The sequence below is a fragment of the Orycteropus afer genome, unplaced genomic scaffold (assembly GCF_000298275.1).
Source record: "Orycteropus afer afer isolate SDZICR_OR568_19922 unplaced genomic scaffold, OryAfe1.0 scaffold00170, whole genome shotgun sequence".
Lineage (NCBI taxonomy): Eukaryota > Metazoa > Chordata > Mammalia > Tubulidentata > Orycteropodidae > Orycteropus > Orycteropus afer.
Window position 1 is genome coordinate 4,992,428 of NW_006921757.1, and position 15,521 is coordinate 5,007,948.

General features: G+C 44.7%; 1 protein-coding gene across 1 annotated transcript in view; it reads left to right on the forward strand.

Moving 5' to 3' along the window:
* The first annotated feature begins 3,972 nt into the window (after positions 1-3,972).
* The window catches only part of GPR37 (G protein-coupled receptor 37), a 26,244-nt gene continuing 14,695 nt past the window's right edge, over positions 3,973-15,521 (forward strand). Inside the window, exon 1 of the mRNA XM_007946746.2 lies at positions 3,973-5,001. Coding sequence (XP_007944937.1) covers positions 3,973-5,001 — 1,029 coding nt within the window. The remainder of the gene's footprint in view (positions 5,002-15,521) is intronic.

Sequence of the window (15,521 nt, forward strand, 5' to 3'; positions counted from 1 at the left end):
TTTATTATTCTTGTCTTATTCCATTGGTAAGGACTCTCGGTACAATGCTGATGATAGAAGAGGTCAGCTGTGCCCTGTTCTAATTTTAAAGAGAATATTCCTTTGGTATTTTGACATTAATGTTCACTGTCTTTGATTAGTTAACTTTTATATTGAGGAAGTGTCTCTATGTCTAGTTTGTTAACAGTTTCAATAATGGCTGATGACTGCAGTGAACCAAATGCTTCTCCTGCATCTATTAAGATAAACTTATTTTCGTCCTTAAATGCTTCAATTGCATAAATTATAAAAATATATCCTATATTTTTGAAAAACAGATGGTGCTGAATTCAATTTGTCAGAATTTTATTTCGGATAATTGTGCATGCATTTGCAAGTGCTCAAAACTCTCCTTATTAGAAGGGCTTTCAGGGATCATCCTTATAGATGAGCTCCCCTCCTCTTAGAAAGGCTTTCAGGGATCATCATTGTAGGTGAGCACCCTTCCTCACTCATGACTCTATTCCCTTACTCTCTGATCTTTTCTTCATAGCACTTGTCATTATCTGACATATTACACAGTTACTTGTTTCTTTGTTTATTCCCTGTCTTCCCCCAGGAGAACATAAATTCAGTGAGAGCAAACTTTATTTTCTTCATTGCTGTAGTCTTAGTACCTTGAGGAGAATATTTGTTTAATGAATAAATGCATCTGACGGAATGAATTAGTATATTTGAATAACTGTGTATGAATGAATCGCATTATTAGCCTCTAATCGTCTCTGTTTCTGCCTTGTTTTGGTATCAAAGTTATACTGGTTCAGATGGACTGAGTAGCTTTGGAACATTTTCTGTAACCGTTCATTTATTCCTTAGAGTCCCTGGGTTGCACAAATGGCTGAGCGGTTGCCTACTGGCCAAAAGTTCGCCCACCCAGACATGGTGCATAAAAAGGGCTGGCAATCTGCTTCCAGCAGCTCACAGCCTTAACAACCCTATGTGCAGTTCTGCTCCGAAACACCTGGGGTCACCATGAGTAGGAGCCGACAAAGTGGTTGCTGGTTTGGTTGTTTCAATGTCGCTTTGGAACATTTTCTGTATTTATTCCTTAGGTTTTCTTAAGACTTGGTGCTTTCTTGTGTGTAGTTATTGATGAATGATTTTATTTCTTTAATGCTATTGATCTACTTAGGTTTATAATTTTTTTTCTTGAGCTATTTTTGGTAGTTTATATTTTTCTGTTTTGTTCCCATTGTCTACATTTTCAGATTAATTCGACGTATTATTGCCCTGTTGCTGCTGTGAGAAATTTAGTGGCTTAAAACACCACCATTGAATTCTTTTACATTTCTGGAGGTCATTAGTCTAAAATGGTCAGGCAGGACTCTTGCCTTGACTTTTCAGCTTCTAGAGGCTGATGGCATTCCTTGGCTCATGGCCCCACATCACTCTGACCTGTTTCTGTCCTCCTGTCTCCTTGCCTGATTCTGACCCTCTTATCTCCCTCTTATAAGAACCCTCACGATTACATTGGGCCCACTGGGATAATCGAGGGCTAATCTCCCCATTTTAAGATCCTTATTTTAATCACAGTTGCAAAGTCCCTTTTGCCATGTAAGGAGTCATATTCACAAGTATTAGGGATTAAGATGTGGACACACATGGAGGGCCACTATGCTACCTACCACCATTGACATAATATTTTTCATAGCATTTTCTTCACTCTGAATGTGTTGCCTTATTGCTTATCACTGTCTTTTAATCAGTCTGTCAGATATTTTATTAACCATAAGCTAATAGCTGTGGCAAGGGCGTGGCTCATGGTATGCAGGTTCAGAACGCAGTGTCAGTTTTGTTGGGAGTTTTGTTCAAGTTAACTTTCCCCCCTTATCATTTTCTACACAATTTCATAGACATTTCCTCAATATAAAAGTTAACTAATCAAAGACAGCGAGCATTAATGTCAAAATACCGAAGGAATATTCTCTTCAAAATTAGAACAGGACACAGCTGAACTTTTCTATCATCAGCATTATACTGAGACTCCTTACCAATGGAATAAGACAAGAATAATAAATAAGCATTGGAAAGGAATACAATTGGTATTATTTGTGGATAAGAGAAGCCTATATACAATATCTAATAGAATTATTATTTTATGGTTATCAGATGGTTGGTCTGGTAGCATAGTGGCTAAAGCACTTGACTGCTAACCAGAAGCCTGGCGGTTCAAACCCATCAGCCACTCCTGGGAAGGAAGGTTGGGCAATCCTACTTCCGTAGTGATACTGCCTCGGAAACCAAAGGAGGGGTCACTATGAGTCGGGACCGACTCAAGGGCACATAACAACAACAACAACAACAAGATGGTTGGTGGTTGGAAAGCACACAGCAGTGCAGCCCAAGAAAGGCCTGGTGATCTGCAGTAGAGAATACAGCCAGGAACACCCTAAGGAGCAGTTCTGCTCTGTAACACGCGAGGTCAGGTCGCCTTGAGTTGGAATCTAGTGGACCGCAATGAGGTTGAGTTTCGGTTTGCACCATGACCTACTATTTCATCAAATCAAAGTACTTCCTTCCAGCCCTGGCTAGTTCTAACTAACCCCTGCCTGGTAGGATGATTCCTAACTCAGTGTTAAATAGTGTATCCGCATTCTTACTTTACGTTCCGCTCCGGAACTGCTAATTCCCTGTGTTTGAAACCTCTGAGGTCCCAGTCTCTCCTTTCTCAACTCCTGGAAATACCTAAGGTGATGGGCGCCTCATTCACTGCTCCCATCGGGTGAGGTTTGGGCATGCGCACTGGCCGCGCTGCTGGCGGCGATCGCTCCGGTGTCTCCCATGCTCCCGGGCTCCAAGACCGGTTGGGCAGGTTCCCACAGCTGGGGAATTAACCTGTCCCGCCCATTCCTAGGCTCCAGCCGCGCAGACTCCGCGCCTCCGCCGGTGTCCCTTGCGACTTGCAGCTCCTGGGAGTGAAAGCCGCTACAAAGGGCTTGAATGAAACGTCTGTGGGTTTAGTAAGTCGTAAACCACCAGGGGATCCCGTCTTCCCACAAACCAGCGTCTCTCCGAGGACGAGGGGCGGGAGGCGAGGAGCCGAGCGCTCGGTGTCGCCGGCGCGCGCAGCGACCGGGGCGGCGGGGAGAGGCCGGGCCACCGCCCCCTTCCCGGCCATGCACCGCCTTGCCCGCGGCGGCTCCAGGCACCGCGCTCCCCGCCCACGCTGCACCCGCTGTCGCGGCCACCAGCTCCTGCGGCCGCCGGCACCGGCCAGAGAGGCGCAGCAACCGCCCAGCGCCGCGATCCCCTGCTCCGCGGGGACCCGCCGCCCGCGCCTCCGCCTCGTCAACTTTGGACAGGAGCAGAAGCAACTTTGACAGTGGCCGCAGGTTTCCAATCCCGCTTCTCTTCCGCAGCAGCGGCCTCGCAGGTCGCGGGGGTGCAGCCGCGCGGCGTCTGGCTGTTTGCAACCTGTTTCCAGCGAGCGGGAAGCCGGAGTGTAGCTGCCAGCCGTCTGGGGGAGGGAGACTTGTTTTTCCTTCCCTCTGGAGACCTCGGCTCGCAACTGGATAAAGCAACACCGAAAGGATGTAAATAGGAAGAGCAACTGTTACCAGGAAGGCGATTATCCAAAGGCAGGGAGGACCGTGGGCTGCGTCCGGGCTTTTCTCAGGCGCAACGTTAATCGACAGTTAGATGCTGGTCGTAACTTTTCAAGGTCAGCCAGCGAGAGCAGCAGCTTCCTTCTCGGACCCTTGGGGATACCTCGCGCTCGAACTGGATTTCGCAGGGGAAATGGCAAACGAGGAAGAATTGTAGGGAGGGCGTGACCCCCAGACGCATCCTTCAACCTCTCGGTAGTCCCTGGTCCCCCACCCACTCCCTGGGCTGGGGTGAATAAGGACATGTGCCTAACTCACAGCAGTAACTTAGGCTGCGGGTGTAAAGCCTGAACGGCAGCTGCGCTGCCTGGTGCGCCCACGCGGAGCCATGCGGGTCTTAGGCGCGCCTCTCGCCCGCGCCTCGCGGCTGCTGCTTCTACTGCTACTCCAGGTTTCTGCGGCCCCTGCCCTCTGGACCGCTCCGGAGCGCGGGAACCAAACTTGTCTGGGGAAGAGCTGCTCACCTGCACTGACCCAGCGCCGCAGCAGGGACGTTTGGGGGACAGGAAATTCTGCAAAAGACGTTCTGCGAGCCCGTGCGCCCTGGGAGGAGGAGGAGGAGCTGGAGGCTGTGGTGCGCGCGGCGCCCTCCTGGGACCTGCCAGCAGCCCCGAGCGGTGACTCAGGTGCGACAAGAGGGGCGGCGGCGGCCAAGGGGTCTGAGGGACCCCTGGCCATGCTGCCTGGTGCCTGGAGGTGGAAAGGTGTTCGGGCCCAGGGACCCCTTGGAGCTTTGGGGAGGGGGCACCCCACGGCCCTCCAACGCTTCCTGCAGACCTCAGAGGAGGAAAGGAAGGGTCCTAAGGGCGTTGGCATTTCGGGGCGCAGCCAAGGGCAGACTCTGAGTACGGAACCCGGAACCAGCGAGCTCTTCTACCGGCCTAAGAGAGCCGGGAGACTCCAGGGTTCCCACCGCGAGCACCCACCCAAGTCGGTCAGTGGACCCGCGGGGCACGAAGGGCGGACACTTGAGCCTCCCGGCAGAGCGCTGGCCCAGAATGGGTCTTTGGGTGATGGGGTCCTGGACCGCGGCGGCCCCCGCCGGGGAAACAGCACAAACCGGAGCGTGAGGCTCAAGAACCCCTTCTACCCTCTGACCCAGGAGTCCTACGGAGCCTACGCGGTCATGTGTTTGTCGGTGGTGATCTTCGGGACTGGCATCATTGGCAACCTGGCGGTGATGTGCATCGTGTGCCACAACTACTATATGCGGAGCATCTCCAACTCCCTCTTGGCCAACCTGGCCTTCTGGGACTTTCTCATCATCTTTTTCTGCCTTCCGCTCGTCATCTTCCACGAGTTGACCAAGAAGTGGCTGCTGGAGGACTTCTCCTGCAAGATCGTGCCCTATATCGAGGTAATGCCTTCCAGGGGGCCTCAGCGACCGGCTTTAGCGGTTTCTGGGATTCTAGTATTAACAATGTCTACTGGGCGCACTCGCCAGCCTGAACCCCTTCACTTCCTCGCTGGGTCCCTTCCATTTGGCTTTTATACATACGTGTATACAAGGGGAGCTTCCTCAGCCACCTTCAAACTCCTCTGCTTGGGGGGAGGGAGGGATAAAAACAAAAAACAGCCAGAAACTCGGAATGTATAGAATTGTTTGGATTATATATCTGTCTCTCAGAATATGGAGTTCCATATATATCTGATGTGTCAGCCATCAGCCATCAGATATTCTAGTGTTAGTACACTGTTGTCGCCTTTGTTAGAGCCCAGCAAGGGGGGGGGGGGGGGGGGGGAGCCACAAAAACTTTAGCATTGATCTCCTAGATACCCAGTGCTCCAAACATAATTCTCCCCCAACTAAATTCTTAGGTCAGTTCTTGTTTCTCTCTTTTTCTCCTCAATTTCTTAACCATTTTTTGTCTTTTCCTATGGAGGAACCTAAGCTAAAATAAGACTTTGGCTGTGATGGCCCACCGTGTTTAACATTCACAAAGTACAGACTCTATATTTGCCATTTGTTGTGAGTGTGAGGAATTGTCTTTAGGACTGACTTTAACACTAGACAATTTCTTAAGAAGAAAGGGTCATCTAACAGGTTCCAAACTTTGGAGATGGAAGCCTTTGTAAGTGCACTCTTGCTGTTTGATCTACAGCTAGTGCTTGAAATGTTATTGTGGTGGTTGGAATTTGCTCTTTAAATGGCCTCTCTTTAAACACCAGCTCTTGGAAGGAGCCCAAGTGCTTCAGTGCCAGTTGTGTTTTTAGCCAGCTGGCCCCTGATTTTCTCCATTCAGACTGTCCATTTCATTTATGGAAACAGGAGGAGGGAGACTGTAAATATTCCAAAGCCCCTGATCCTGTCTGGCACCAGGGCCAGTGACACCATGCTCCACATTGTTCCAGGGCTAGAGCTAGAGGAGAAGTAAACAGAAAACAGTGGCGACTTAGAAGGACCCAGGCAGGAGACAGTAAATAAGACCCTCTGTTATCCTGACAAGGATCAGATGCAGGAGCTTTCCATGCCTGCTAAATCACCTGTTGCTACTTTACCAGTGACAAGGCTTTCTCTTGTTGCCAAGTTGGAAGTAGCTCTGAAACATCTAATGTATTAGGTAGACAGTTCATTTTCCAATTGCAGAGGAGGTAGTTGAATTTATGTTAGAGACTTTGCGTCTATTTACCAGTTGCCTTTTCAAGGTCAATTTCAGTCTAAGATTTCTCTGATTGTTGGTGTGAATAATGCAGAAGAAATTGACTTATACAAGAATGAGACTAAAAGTAAAGGCTATAAAATGAAGGAGTTACCCCAGCAAAGGAGAAATGCATTCCTTTGTCGTACTGGAATACACATATTCTTATGTACTTTATCTGTAAAAGAGAACAAACTAAAAAAGGACAGAAAAAAGAAACTTGGAATAATAACAATAGAGCCAAAATTCCTTGGAAGAAAACAAATAGAAAAAGATCCCACTAAATCTTAGAAAACAATTATAAAAACTTCAGATAATTTAATGAATTTTGAGTGATAGTATTTACTATATATTCTGATTTTCTTTATAACCCTAGGGTTTTTCTTTTTTCCCAACATGTGAATACTTTCTTCTATTTTTAGTTTATTTTTAATTTAATTTTCTGCTTAAAAATATTTTTCACTTTTGCTCTTACAAAAATCTCTTTTTACTCCTTGTATTTTTCTTTAATCCCCCCCATCTTTTTTTTTTTGTTGTTGTTGTTATGTGCCATCGAGTCGGCCCCGACTCATAGCGACCCCTCCTTGGGTTTCTGAGGCAGTATCACTACGGAAGTAGGATTGCCCAACCTTCCTTCCGAGGAGTGGCTGGTGGGTTTGAACCGCCAGCCTTCTGGTTAGCAGTCAAGTGCCTTAGGCACTATGCTACCAGAGCTCCCCCCTCCCATCTTTTTAGTCCTCTGTATTTTCCAGTTATTGGTACCAGGTATTATTTTTCCTAGAGAAGCAAAGGCTTGGGAGAAAAAATGCACGATATTTTTTTTCCCCAGGAAATTAGATTTTAAATTAAATACATTTTTAATGTTAAAATAATGAATGAAAATCTTAAGATGCCATTATCTCTATAGTCATACCTAACCCTTGAAGAACTCTGGTGGCATAGTGCCTAAGGCATTTGACTGCTAACCAGAAGGCTGGCAGTTCAAACCCATCAGCCACTCCTTAGAAGGAAGATTGGGCAATCTACTTCCGTAGAGATTCTGCCTTGGAAACCCACGTAGGGGCCACTATGAGTTGAATCCAACTCGATGGCAGTGAGTTTGGTTTTTTGGTAACCCTTGAGGAGCTCTGGTGGTGCAGTGGTTACTACTGACACAGGTTGGCTACTAACCACAGGTTGGTGGTTTGAACATACGAGCTGCTTTGTGTGAGAAATATAAGGCGGTCTCCTGTAAAAATCTACGGCCTTGGAAACTCAATGGGGGTCGCTGTGAGTTAGAATTGAGTTGGCAGTGAATTTGTCTTTTTTTTTTTAAATCTAATCCTTTTCTGGAATAGTTTGATAAGTTTTAGCATCTTCCTGGAAATAATTATTGGAGAATGTTGTTGTTGTTGTCAGGTGCTGTCAAGTCAGCTCCGACTCATAGCCGCCCTGCACAACAGAAGGAAACCCTTCGCAGCCCTGTGCCAGCTTCCTAACCCTGCTATACCTGAGCCCATTCCTGATTGCTGAGACCCAACCCTACGGCCCAAATCCCAGGAACAAGCATTTCTCCCTTCAGAAGGTCCTGCTATTTTCACAGAAAGAAGAAGAAGTTAGGTTCCATGTTGGTTCTCAAAAACACAGACCCAGAGATGGAGATTTGTTTGCAGAAAGTTTGTCGGGAAACACCTTCAGGATCAACACCTGTTAGGGAATGAGGGAAATAGTATTGAGCAAAGACAGAAGTTAATTACAATGTAGTCACAGCTGAGACCTTAGCTGACACCATGGAGAGCTCTGGGATTGGGGTGTCCCAACAGAGATGCCTCGAATTGTGGCTAGGATTGTTGTTAGTTGGCACTGAATCATCTCCAACTCAAGGAGACCTATGTATAACAGAACAAAATGCTGCCTTCATGATCTTTGGTAAGTTTGAGGCTGTTAGTGTGCCTACTGTTTCAATCCATCTGGCTGAGGGCTTCCCTCATTTTCCTGACCCTCCACTTTACCAGACATGGTGTCCGTTTCTAGTGATTGCATCTTTCCTGATGACGTGTCCAACGTAAGCAAGATGAACCTTTGCCGTCCACCCTTCTAAGGAGCCTTCCAGTTGCCTTTATACCCCCCTGTTGGACTAGCCATCGGAGATAGGCTGCCCGCAGGAAAAGTGCGTGACCTTGGCCTGGATGGATCTCCTTGGTCAAAGACCGTTCCCACAGAGGGACATAGCTGAGAGCTTCCAACCACCAACCATCCCAGCAACTGGAGGAATGAGTGCTTCATTGCTAAAGGACTTTTGGGGAAAATGGAATCTGGTGGGGAACCACAGCATCCATACAGTGGCTTTTGAGTTATCCTATTGAATTGAGACCAGAGAGCTTTCTTATCTACCCCCCCCCTTTTTTTAAAGAGGAACCATGGAGATCAGCGAAGATAAATGAACATCCTAATATATGTATACCTCATCATTGGCAGAGGAGCCCTGGTGGTGCAGTGGTTAAGCACTTGGCTGTTAACCAAAAGGTCAGCAGTTTGAACCCACCGGCTGCTCCAGAGAAGGAAGATCTGTCAGTCTTCTTCTGTGTAGATTTACAGCCTTGGAAACCCACAAGGGGTTGCTGTGGGTTGAAATCGACTGGTTTTTTTTTTGTTTGTTTTTTAAGCAGAAATGATGGACTCTGTGCAATTGATATTCAAGTCTTATGTCTTACTTTATATTTCAAATTATTGGCATAAGACTTGTGGAGAGCACCCACCTTGTAGGGTCTATTGCTTGAAGGAGAGTTTCATGATATTTAATATTGCTGTTGAGTGGGAATGTGCCGGGAATTGTTGCATTCGATAGCTTTTCTCTTTATATTCCAGCATTATGATGCCTTTGTGCCCTAGAGATAAGGTCTTTGAGGACCAAGGGAACATGGAATGGTAGGAAAAGGGGCATAGGAGAGAAGGGAATCTGGATGGGCAGTGGCCATTCTAGTAGACATTTTAATAATGGATGGCCATTTTAATCTAGTTTATCAGATACTCACCAGGCAAAACTATGCTCAATGCAATAGTCATATGTGTGCAGAGAGAGACAGAAAGCATGTGTGTGTGTGTGTGCACAGTTTGGGGGTCTGAATGTCTATCATGATAGTCAAATGGTAGAGGAATTCTCTAACCAGAAAAACCAAACTAACTGCCATCGAGTTGATTCTGACTCATAGTGACCCCCACTGGTTTTCCAAGATTGTAATCTTTATGGAAGCAGACTACCTCATCATCTTCTGTGGAAGGGCTAGTGGGTTTGAACCACCACCATTTTGGTTAGAAGCCAAATGCCTTAATCACTATGCCACCAGAGCTCCTGGTGAATTCAGAAGAATTCTGTCACCCCATTTTCTTAGGGATCTAACAAAGGGGTAAAGCCAAACACTGCAGGCATTGAAGATGCTAATAGTGACAGCACTCTGCTCATTGCTTGATGGAAGCCAGTCACATTCACCGTGTCCTCTAGACTAGATCCACTGCTAATATTTTTCTCTGTTTGAAATAATTTGGGGTTTCAGAAGAAATAGGTTCCTCTTCAGTTTAGAGAACGTGTACCTTTAGAGGGTGAGATAAGGTGAAGTCTTAAGATGTTTCTAAAATCAGCCCGGATCTAACTGCCCCTTTATTTTACTGAGATACAAACATGTGGGAGTGGCAGACAGGGTGAATAAAGGATGTCACCAGGGCCTCTGGACCAGGACAATCTAGGACAAACCTAGAATCTTTTCTGATGATAGGGCCAGCTGGCTTCAAGCTAGGTGAAATAAATGGCTTCCATTGCTTTAGGTTGTTTTAGCACAGGCAGGTAAGAAAGGCAAGGTATGGGAGGCTGCCGATAATACTGTCTTATGGCTATTTTACTCTTCACAGAATTCCCTGGGACCCCTACATTGACATAATCACACATTTAGCATGATACATGATAAACTACTCGAGGGGTGGTTCCGCCATTAGGTGTTCTGAAGGAGTTTTAAGTGGAAACATACAGTTTTATGAGCAATTTGAAAGGAAAGTAAACTCAGTCTATGAGAAGGGTGCTTAACAAATATTTTATATCTTCTCATTAATTTCTTTGTAACCATTTTCTTCATTCTTATTCAAATGAAAATATTCAGCTGATGACTCTAACTAAAAAGAAAAAAAAAAAAAGGAACAGGCTTGTAAGAGTCTGCTTTTATTTATAACTCCATTCATGAAAAATGATATGGTGACGTTTACTGAGTTGGGATCCCATTTATGAAATGAAAATTTTATGAGATTCAAATAGTTTCCTTAATTGTTGACTGTAATTACAAAATACTATCCTTTCTTAAAATATGACTATATCAGTGGAGTAAAAAAAGAACAGATTTTCTTTGCTTCCCTTCTAGAAATATTACCTGGCTTTCAGCTTTTAAGGATTGCATATAACACAGCAGTACCCAATAACTGACTGAGGGGCTATTCTGGTTCCCTAGTGCCACTCTGACGAGATATACCACAAATGGGATGGCCTGAACAAATAGGAGTTTATTCTTAAAATTTGGAGGCTTTAAGTCCAAGTTCAAGGTGCCAGGCTCTAGGGGCTGGGTGAAAGCCCCTCAATCTTGAGATCCAGCTCTGCCTCCTGCTCCCGGCCCACTGGAGCTAGAGGCATTTCTTCATTCAGAGAGCTGCTAGCTGCTGAGGCTGAGAAGCCCCAAGGTTGACAAGTAAAAAGGCACAATCTCGATGTTACCAAACCACATAGCAGGCCATTAATTTAAGTCCATTGTAAGTCCCAAGGGCGGCAGAGCATAGCAGGCTGCTGAGCAATGACACAGCTACATGCAGGGTCCAAGCGTGCCATAGGCTAAAGACCATTCCCAAAGCTTCTCCTTATATACAGGAAGCAGACCACATCCCAAAGGCAACTACTCAGCTGCTTGTGGTAGATCCCACCATGGAGTTGATTGCCAGTCTCATTGTGGAGAATAACTACCAGCTGCCCAGCCACTCAACCAGGCCCAGCCAAGTTTACACACAAACGTAACTATCACAGTGCAGTTTAAGTAATTCCTCATTTTCTGGAGTCCTCTCCCATGCACAGCCTCATTCAGCCATCTATTGGCCATCTATTCGTTTACTATTAATAACGAACACATATTGGGCTTTTTTCTGTTCTGGGCACTGTATTACGAGAGGGAACGACTAGGAATGGGGAGAGAAATAGGGGAGAGAGTTTCTAAAGATGAATAACGTAGATGAGTTCCTGCTATTCAAGTTACAAAAAAGCAAAAGTAATGTTCTATGTTGTGAAGCATATTTTTAATAGAGGTTTACATGAAGTATTTTAAAAGTTCAGGAATGGCCTTAGGATGACTAAGGCCCCAATTACACTAGTTTATGTCCAAAGGTGAGAAATTCAGGTGAAAATTGTGTTTCCTCTCATTCTTTTTCAATTTTATTCTTACTATTAATTTTCATATATGTTCACAGAAACTCAATGATGCATGGTGAAGATTCACAACTATGAAAATCATTTAATTTTTCTTTTTTTTTTAACGAAACCACTTGTTATATATTTATTTTTTCAGTTGTGCTTTGGGTACAAATTGACAAAGCAAATTTGTTTCACATTCAGCAGTACATGCACATTTGATTTTATACCCCAGTTACCATCCCCAACCGTAATACACTCTCCTCTCCTCCCCTCCCACTGACTGCCCCCCCCCCCGTACCCTTCTTAACTGTGCATTCCTGTCTGTCCAACTTTCCTTCTATGAGAATGCTGCCCCCTGGTGCCCCATGGCCAATTACTCTAAGGGGTGCGTCTCCCTAGAGTAGGTGGGTACATTGTCCTGGGGTCGGTGTTGTGTATGAAGGTGGTTCTGCTGTTGAGATGAGAGCCAATCCATGGCAGTGAGTCCATTTTTAGGCCCAAAGGGTTACTTGGGGAGATAGTCTCAGGGGGTTACACCAGTCTCTATCTGACCAGTAATTCTGGTCATTTTTGTGTTTTTGAATTTTGTTCTACATTTTCCCTCCCACTCTTCCCAGGATCTCCAGTTTTGATCCTTTTCCAAGTGGTTGATATTAGTAACCAGGCACCATCTAGTTCGTCTGGTCTCAGGATCCATTATATCCTTGGACTAATTATCTCCAGATGCTCTTCTTTGCTTCACATGAGAGGAAACCAATAGTTGCATCTTAGATGGCCACTTGAAAGCTTTTAAGACCCTAGTCATTACTCACCAAAGTAGGTTGTAGAACAAGATTTTTATGTACTATGTTGTGCCAACTGAGCATGATGTCCCCCAAGGCTATAGTCCTGAGTCTGTAGGCCTGGTGATTCTCTCTCTCAAGGTATTTAGTTGTCTCTGAGAAGTTACTCCAACTCTGCCTTCTGTTGCTTCTGTAGTGTATGTGGCTAATTTTGTAGCACAAGTGCGTCAACCAAATCAATCCTTGGTCTGGGCTATATTCCTGTTAGTCTAACCCCGCCTGATCTTCTTACCTTTCTATGCATTTGTCTGTAGCCTGGTGTTTGGCGTTAGTGGTAATGCAGTGTTGTGCATGTGCTAGTGTTTGCCTCTGTTGTTGTCTGTAGCCTGGTGTTTGGTGTTAGTGGTAATGCAGTGTTGTGGCATGTAGTAGTATTTGCCTCTGTTGTTGTCTGTAGCCTGGTGTTTGGCATTAGTGGTAATGCAGTGTTGTGCATGTGCTAGTATTTGCCTCTGTTGTTTACAGCTTATGTGCACATTTCAGTGTCCTTCCTTTCCCCAGTGTTATCATGCTGATCACAGACTCTTTCCATACCATCCTTCCTCTCAACCAATCAACATGTGACCCCCCAACTAGTCCAAAATTTTCCCTCCCCTTCTCTTCCATCCCGGTAACCAACAAAGTGAATATGAAAATGATTTAATTCTTACTTTTTGTTTGTTTCTTCTATCTTTCCTGGGATAGGAGGCACACAAAAATATTTGGGCAGATAAAACAGTCCTAGAATTTTCTTCTGAAATAAGGAATTTATGTCAGTACCTGATAGAACTATCACTGCTTTTGAATTATTAGCCAATAAGGACATTTGCATTGGGCAAATCTTCAAAAGAGCTCTTCAAAGTGCTACAAAGCAAAGATGTCGCTTTGAGGACAAAGGTGTGCCTGACCCAGGCCATGGTATTTTCAATCGCTTCTTCTGCATGAGAAAGCTGGACAATGAATAAAGAAGATGAGAAGAATTGATGCATTGAATTATGATGCTGACAAAGAATATTAAATACATTGTGGACCACCAGAAGAACAAGCAGATTTCTTTTGGAAGAAGTACAACCAGAATACTCCTTAGAAGCAAGGATGGCAAGACTTTGTTTTACGTACTTGGGACATGTTATCAGGAGGCAGCAATTCCTTGAGAGAGATGTCATATTTGATAAAGTAGAGGGTCAGAAAAAAAGAGGAAGACCCTCAAGGGGATGTATTGACACGGTGGCTACAACGATGAACTCAAACATGGCAATGCTAGTGAGGATGGTACAACACCAGGCCAGGTTTTGTTTTGTTGTACATAGGGTTGCTGTGAGTCCAAACAGACTTGACAGTACCTAGCCACAAATAACACCAATGAGGACGTTAAGGGAGTCAGTTCCTGGAGCAGTAAATGCACTCAGCTGATAACCAAAAGGTGTTGGGGGTTCAAGACGTAGAGGTGCCTCAAAGAAAAGCCTGGAAATCTATTTCTGAAAACTCAGCCATTGAACCCCTATGGGACACAGTTCTACTTTGACACAGATGGGGTCATCATAAGTCAGAATCAACCAAATGGCAACTGACATTAAGTAAATAAAATTTAAAATTTTTGTTTAAATGGTTAATTGAAATGTAGTAACAGTATACTAAATTGAGTCTTTTTCTTCTAAAAATCTTGAAAAGATATCTATTACAGAATTTAACCTAGGAAGAAAGGCCAACAGGGAGATCCGTTAGATCCTATTGTAGAACAACAGAAAGTAAAGTGTGAAAAATGAATTTCTCAAAAGTTAGATTCATTTCTAGAGCACATGATCAGAGTAAAGACATATTCTGGATTCTTTAAGGCTTTCTAGGCTGCCAACCAACCTGGTTATGTCAGGAAAACCTCTTTCAACAGAGAAAAGGAAGCAAACCTCTCTGCAAAAGCAACACCGATCAGAGCTCATGAGTCTACCCAAGGCTGAGTGGGTGTGGGCCTACTTTCTCTTTCACCCTTATGCTGCATGGACCTTAATAGTATTGCCCACCCTAATGGCATTATTTCTATATTTTGCCCACAGATCCAACAGTATCACATTGGCAAGATTTCAAACATGGTCAAAATGGTTCAGTCATGGCCGACGGAAACAAGGGCAGCATACACTTTGCACAGCAACCAATCTCTTGTGGTCAGATTTTGACCTGAGTAAGAAAGAGGCAACAGTGCCCTGTTCAAATATGGGGGTTGATCATGCCACTTTGTCACTCTCCATTCAAAGCAGCACAGTCAGCCACCATCTTTGAGTGGAGCACCACTGCCCATTTCCTACCCAGGTCAAAATTTGATGCCCAAGAGATTTGCTTGCTATACAAGGCATATGTCACCCTTGTTTGCATTGGCCATGACTGAGCCATTTTGAAATAGTTCAAAGCCCTGCACATTGGAAGCACATGGAGCAGTGTTTGGGATGTATACTGTTGAGGAGAGGGATAGAAAGGCAGTATGCCAGGAGGTTTGCTTATGGTTCAATATTTAACTCAGCCTTGTTGCCAAGGTCCTTTTCCAGAATTCTTTCTCAGAATTTTATTTATTTTGTTGTTGTTGTATTTAAATGAAAAAAAAAAGATAGATGGGTAGACAGGTTGAATGATCAAGTATGTCTAGGCAGGGGGGAACGTGCCTGTTTTGGTTACCTAGTGCTGCTCTGACAAGAATATACCACAAATGGGATGGCCTTGCTTGTGGTAGATCCCACCATAGAATTGATTGCCAGTCTCATCATGGGGAATAACTACCACCAGCTGCCCAGCCACTCAAACAGGCCTCAACCAGGCCCAGCCAAGTTCAAGTTGACACACAAACATAAATATATATATATATATATATATATATAGGTTATTAGATTCTTGTCAGGTATATGGTTTCTAAAGACATTCTCCCAGTTGTTAACTCGTCTTTTCACTTTTTCAATAGTCTTTTGATGAACAAAAGTTTTTAATTTGTATGAGGTCCCATTTATTTATTTTATCT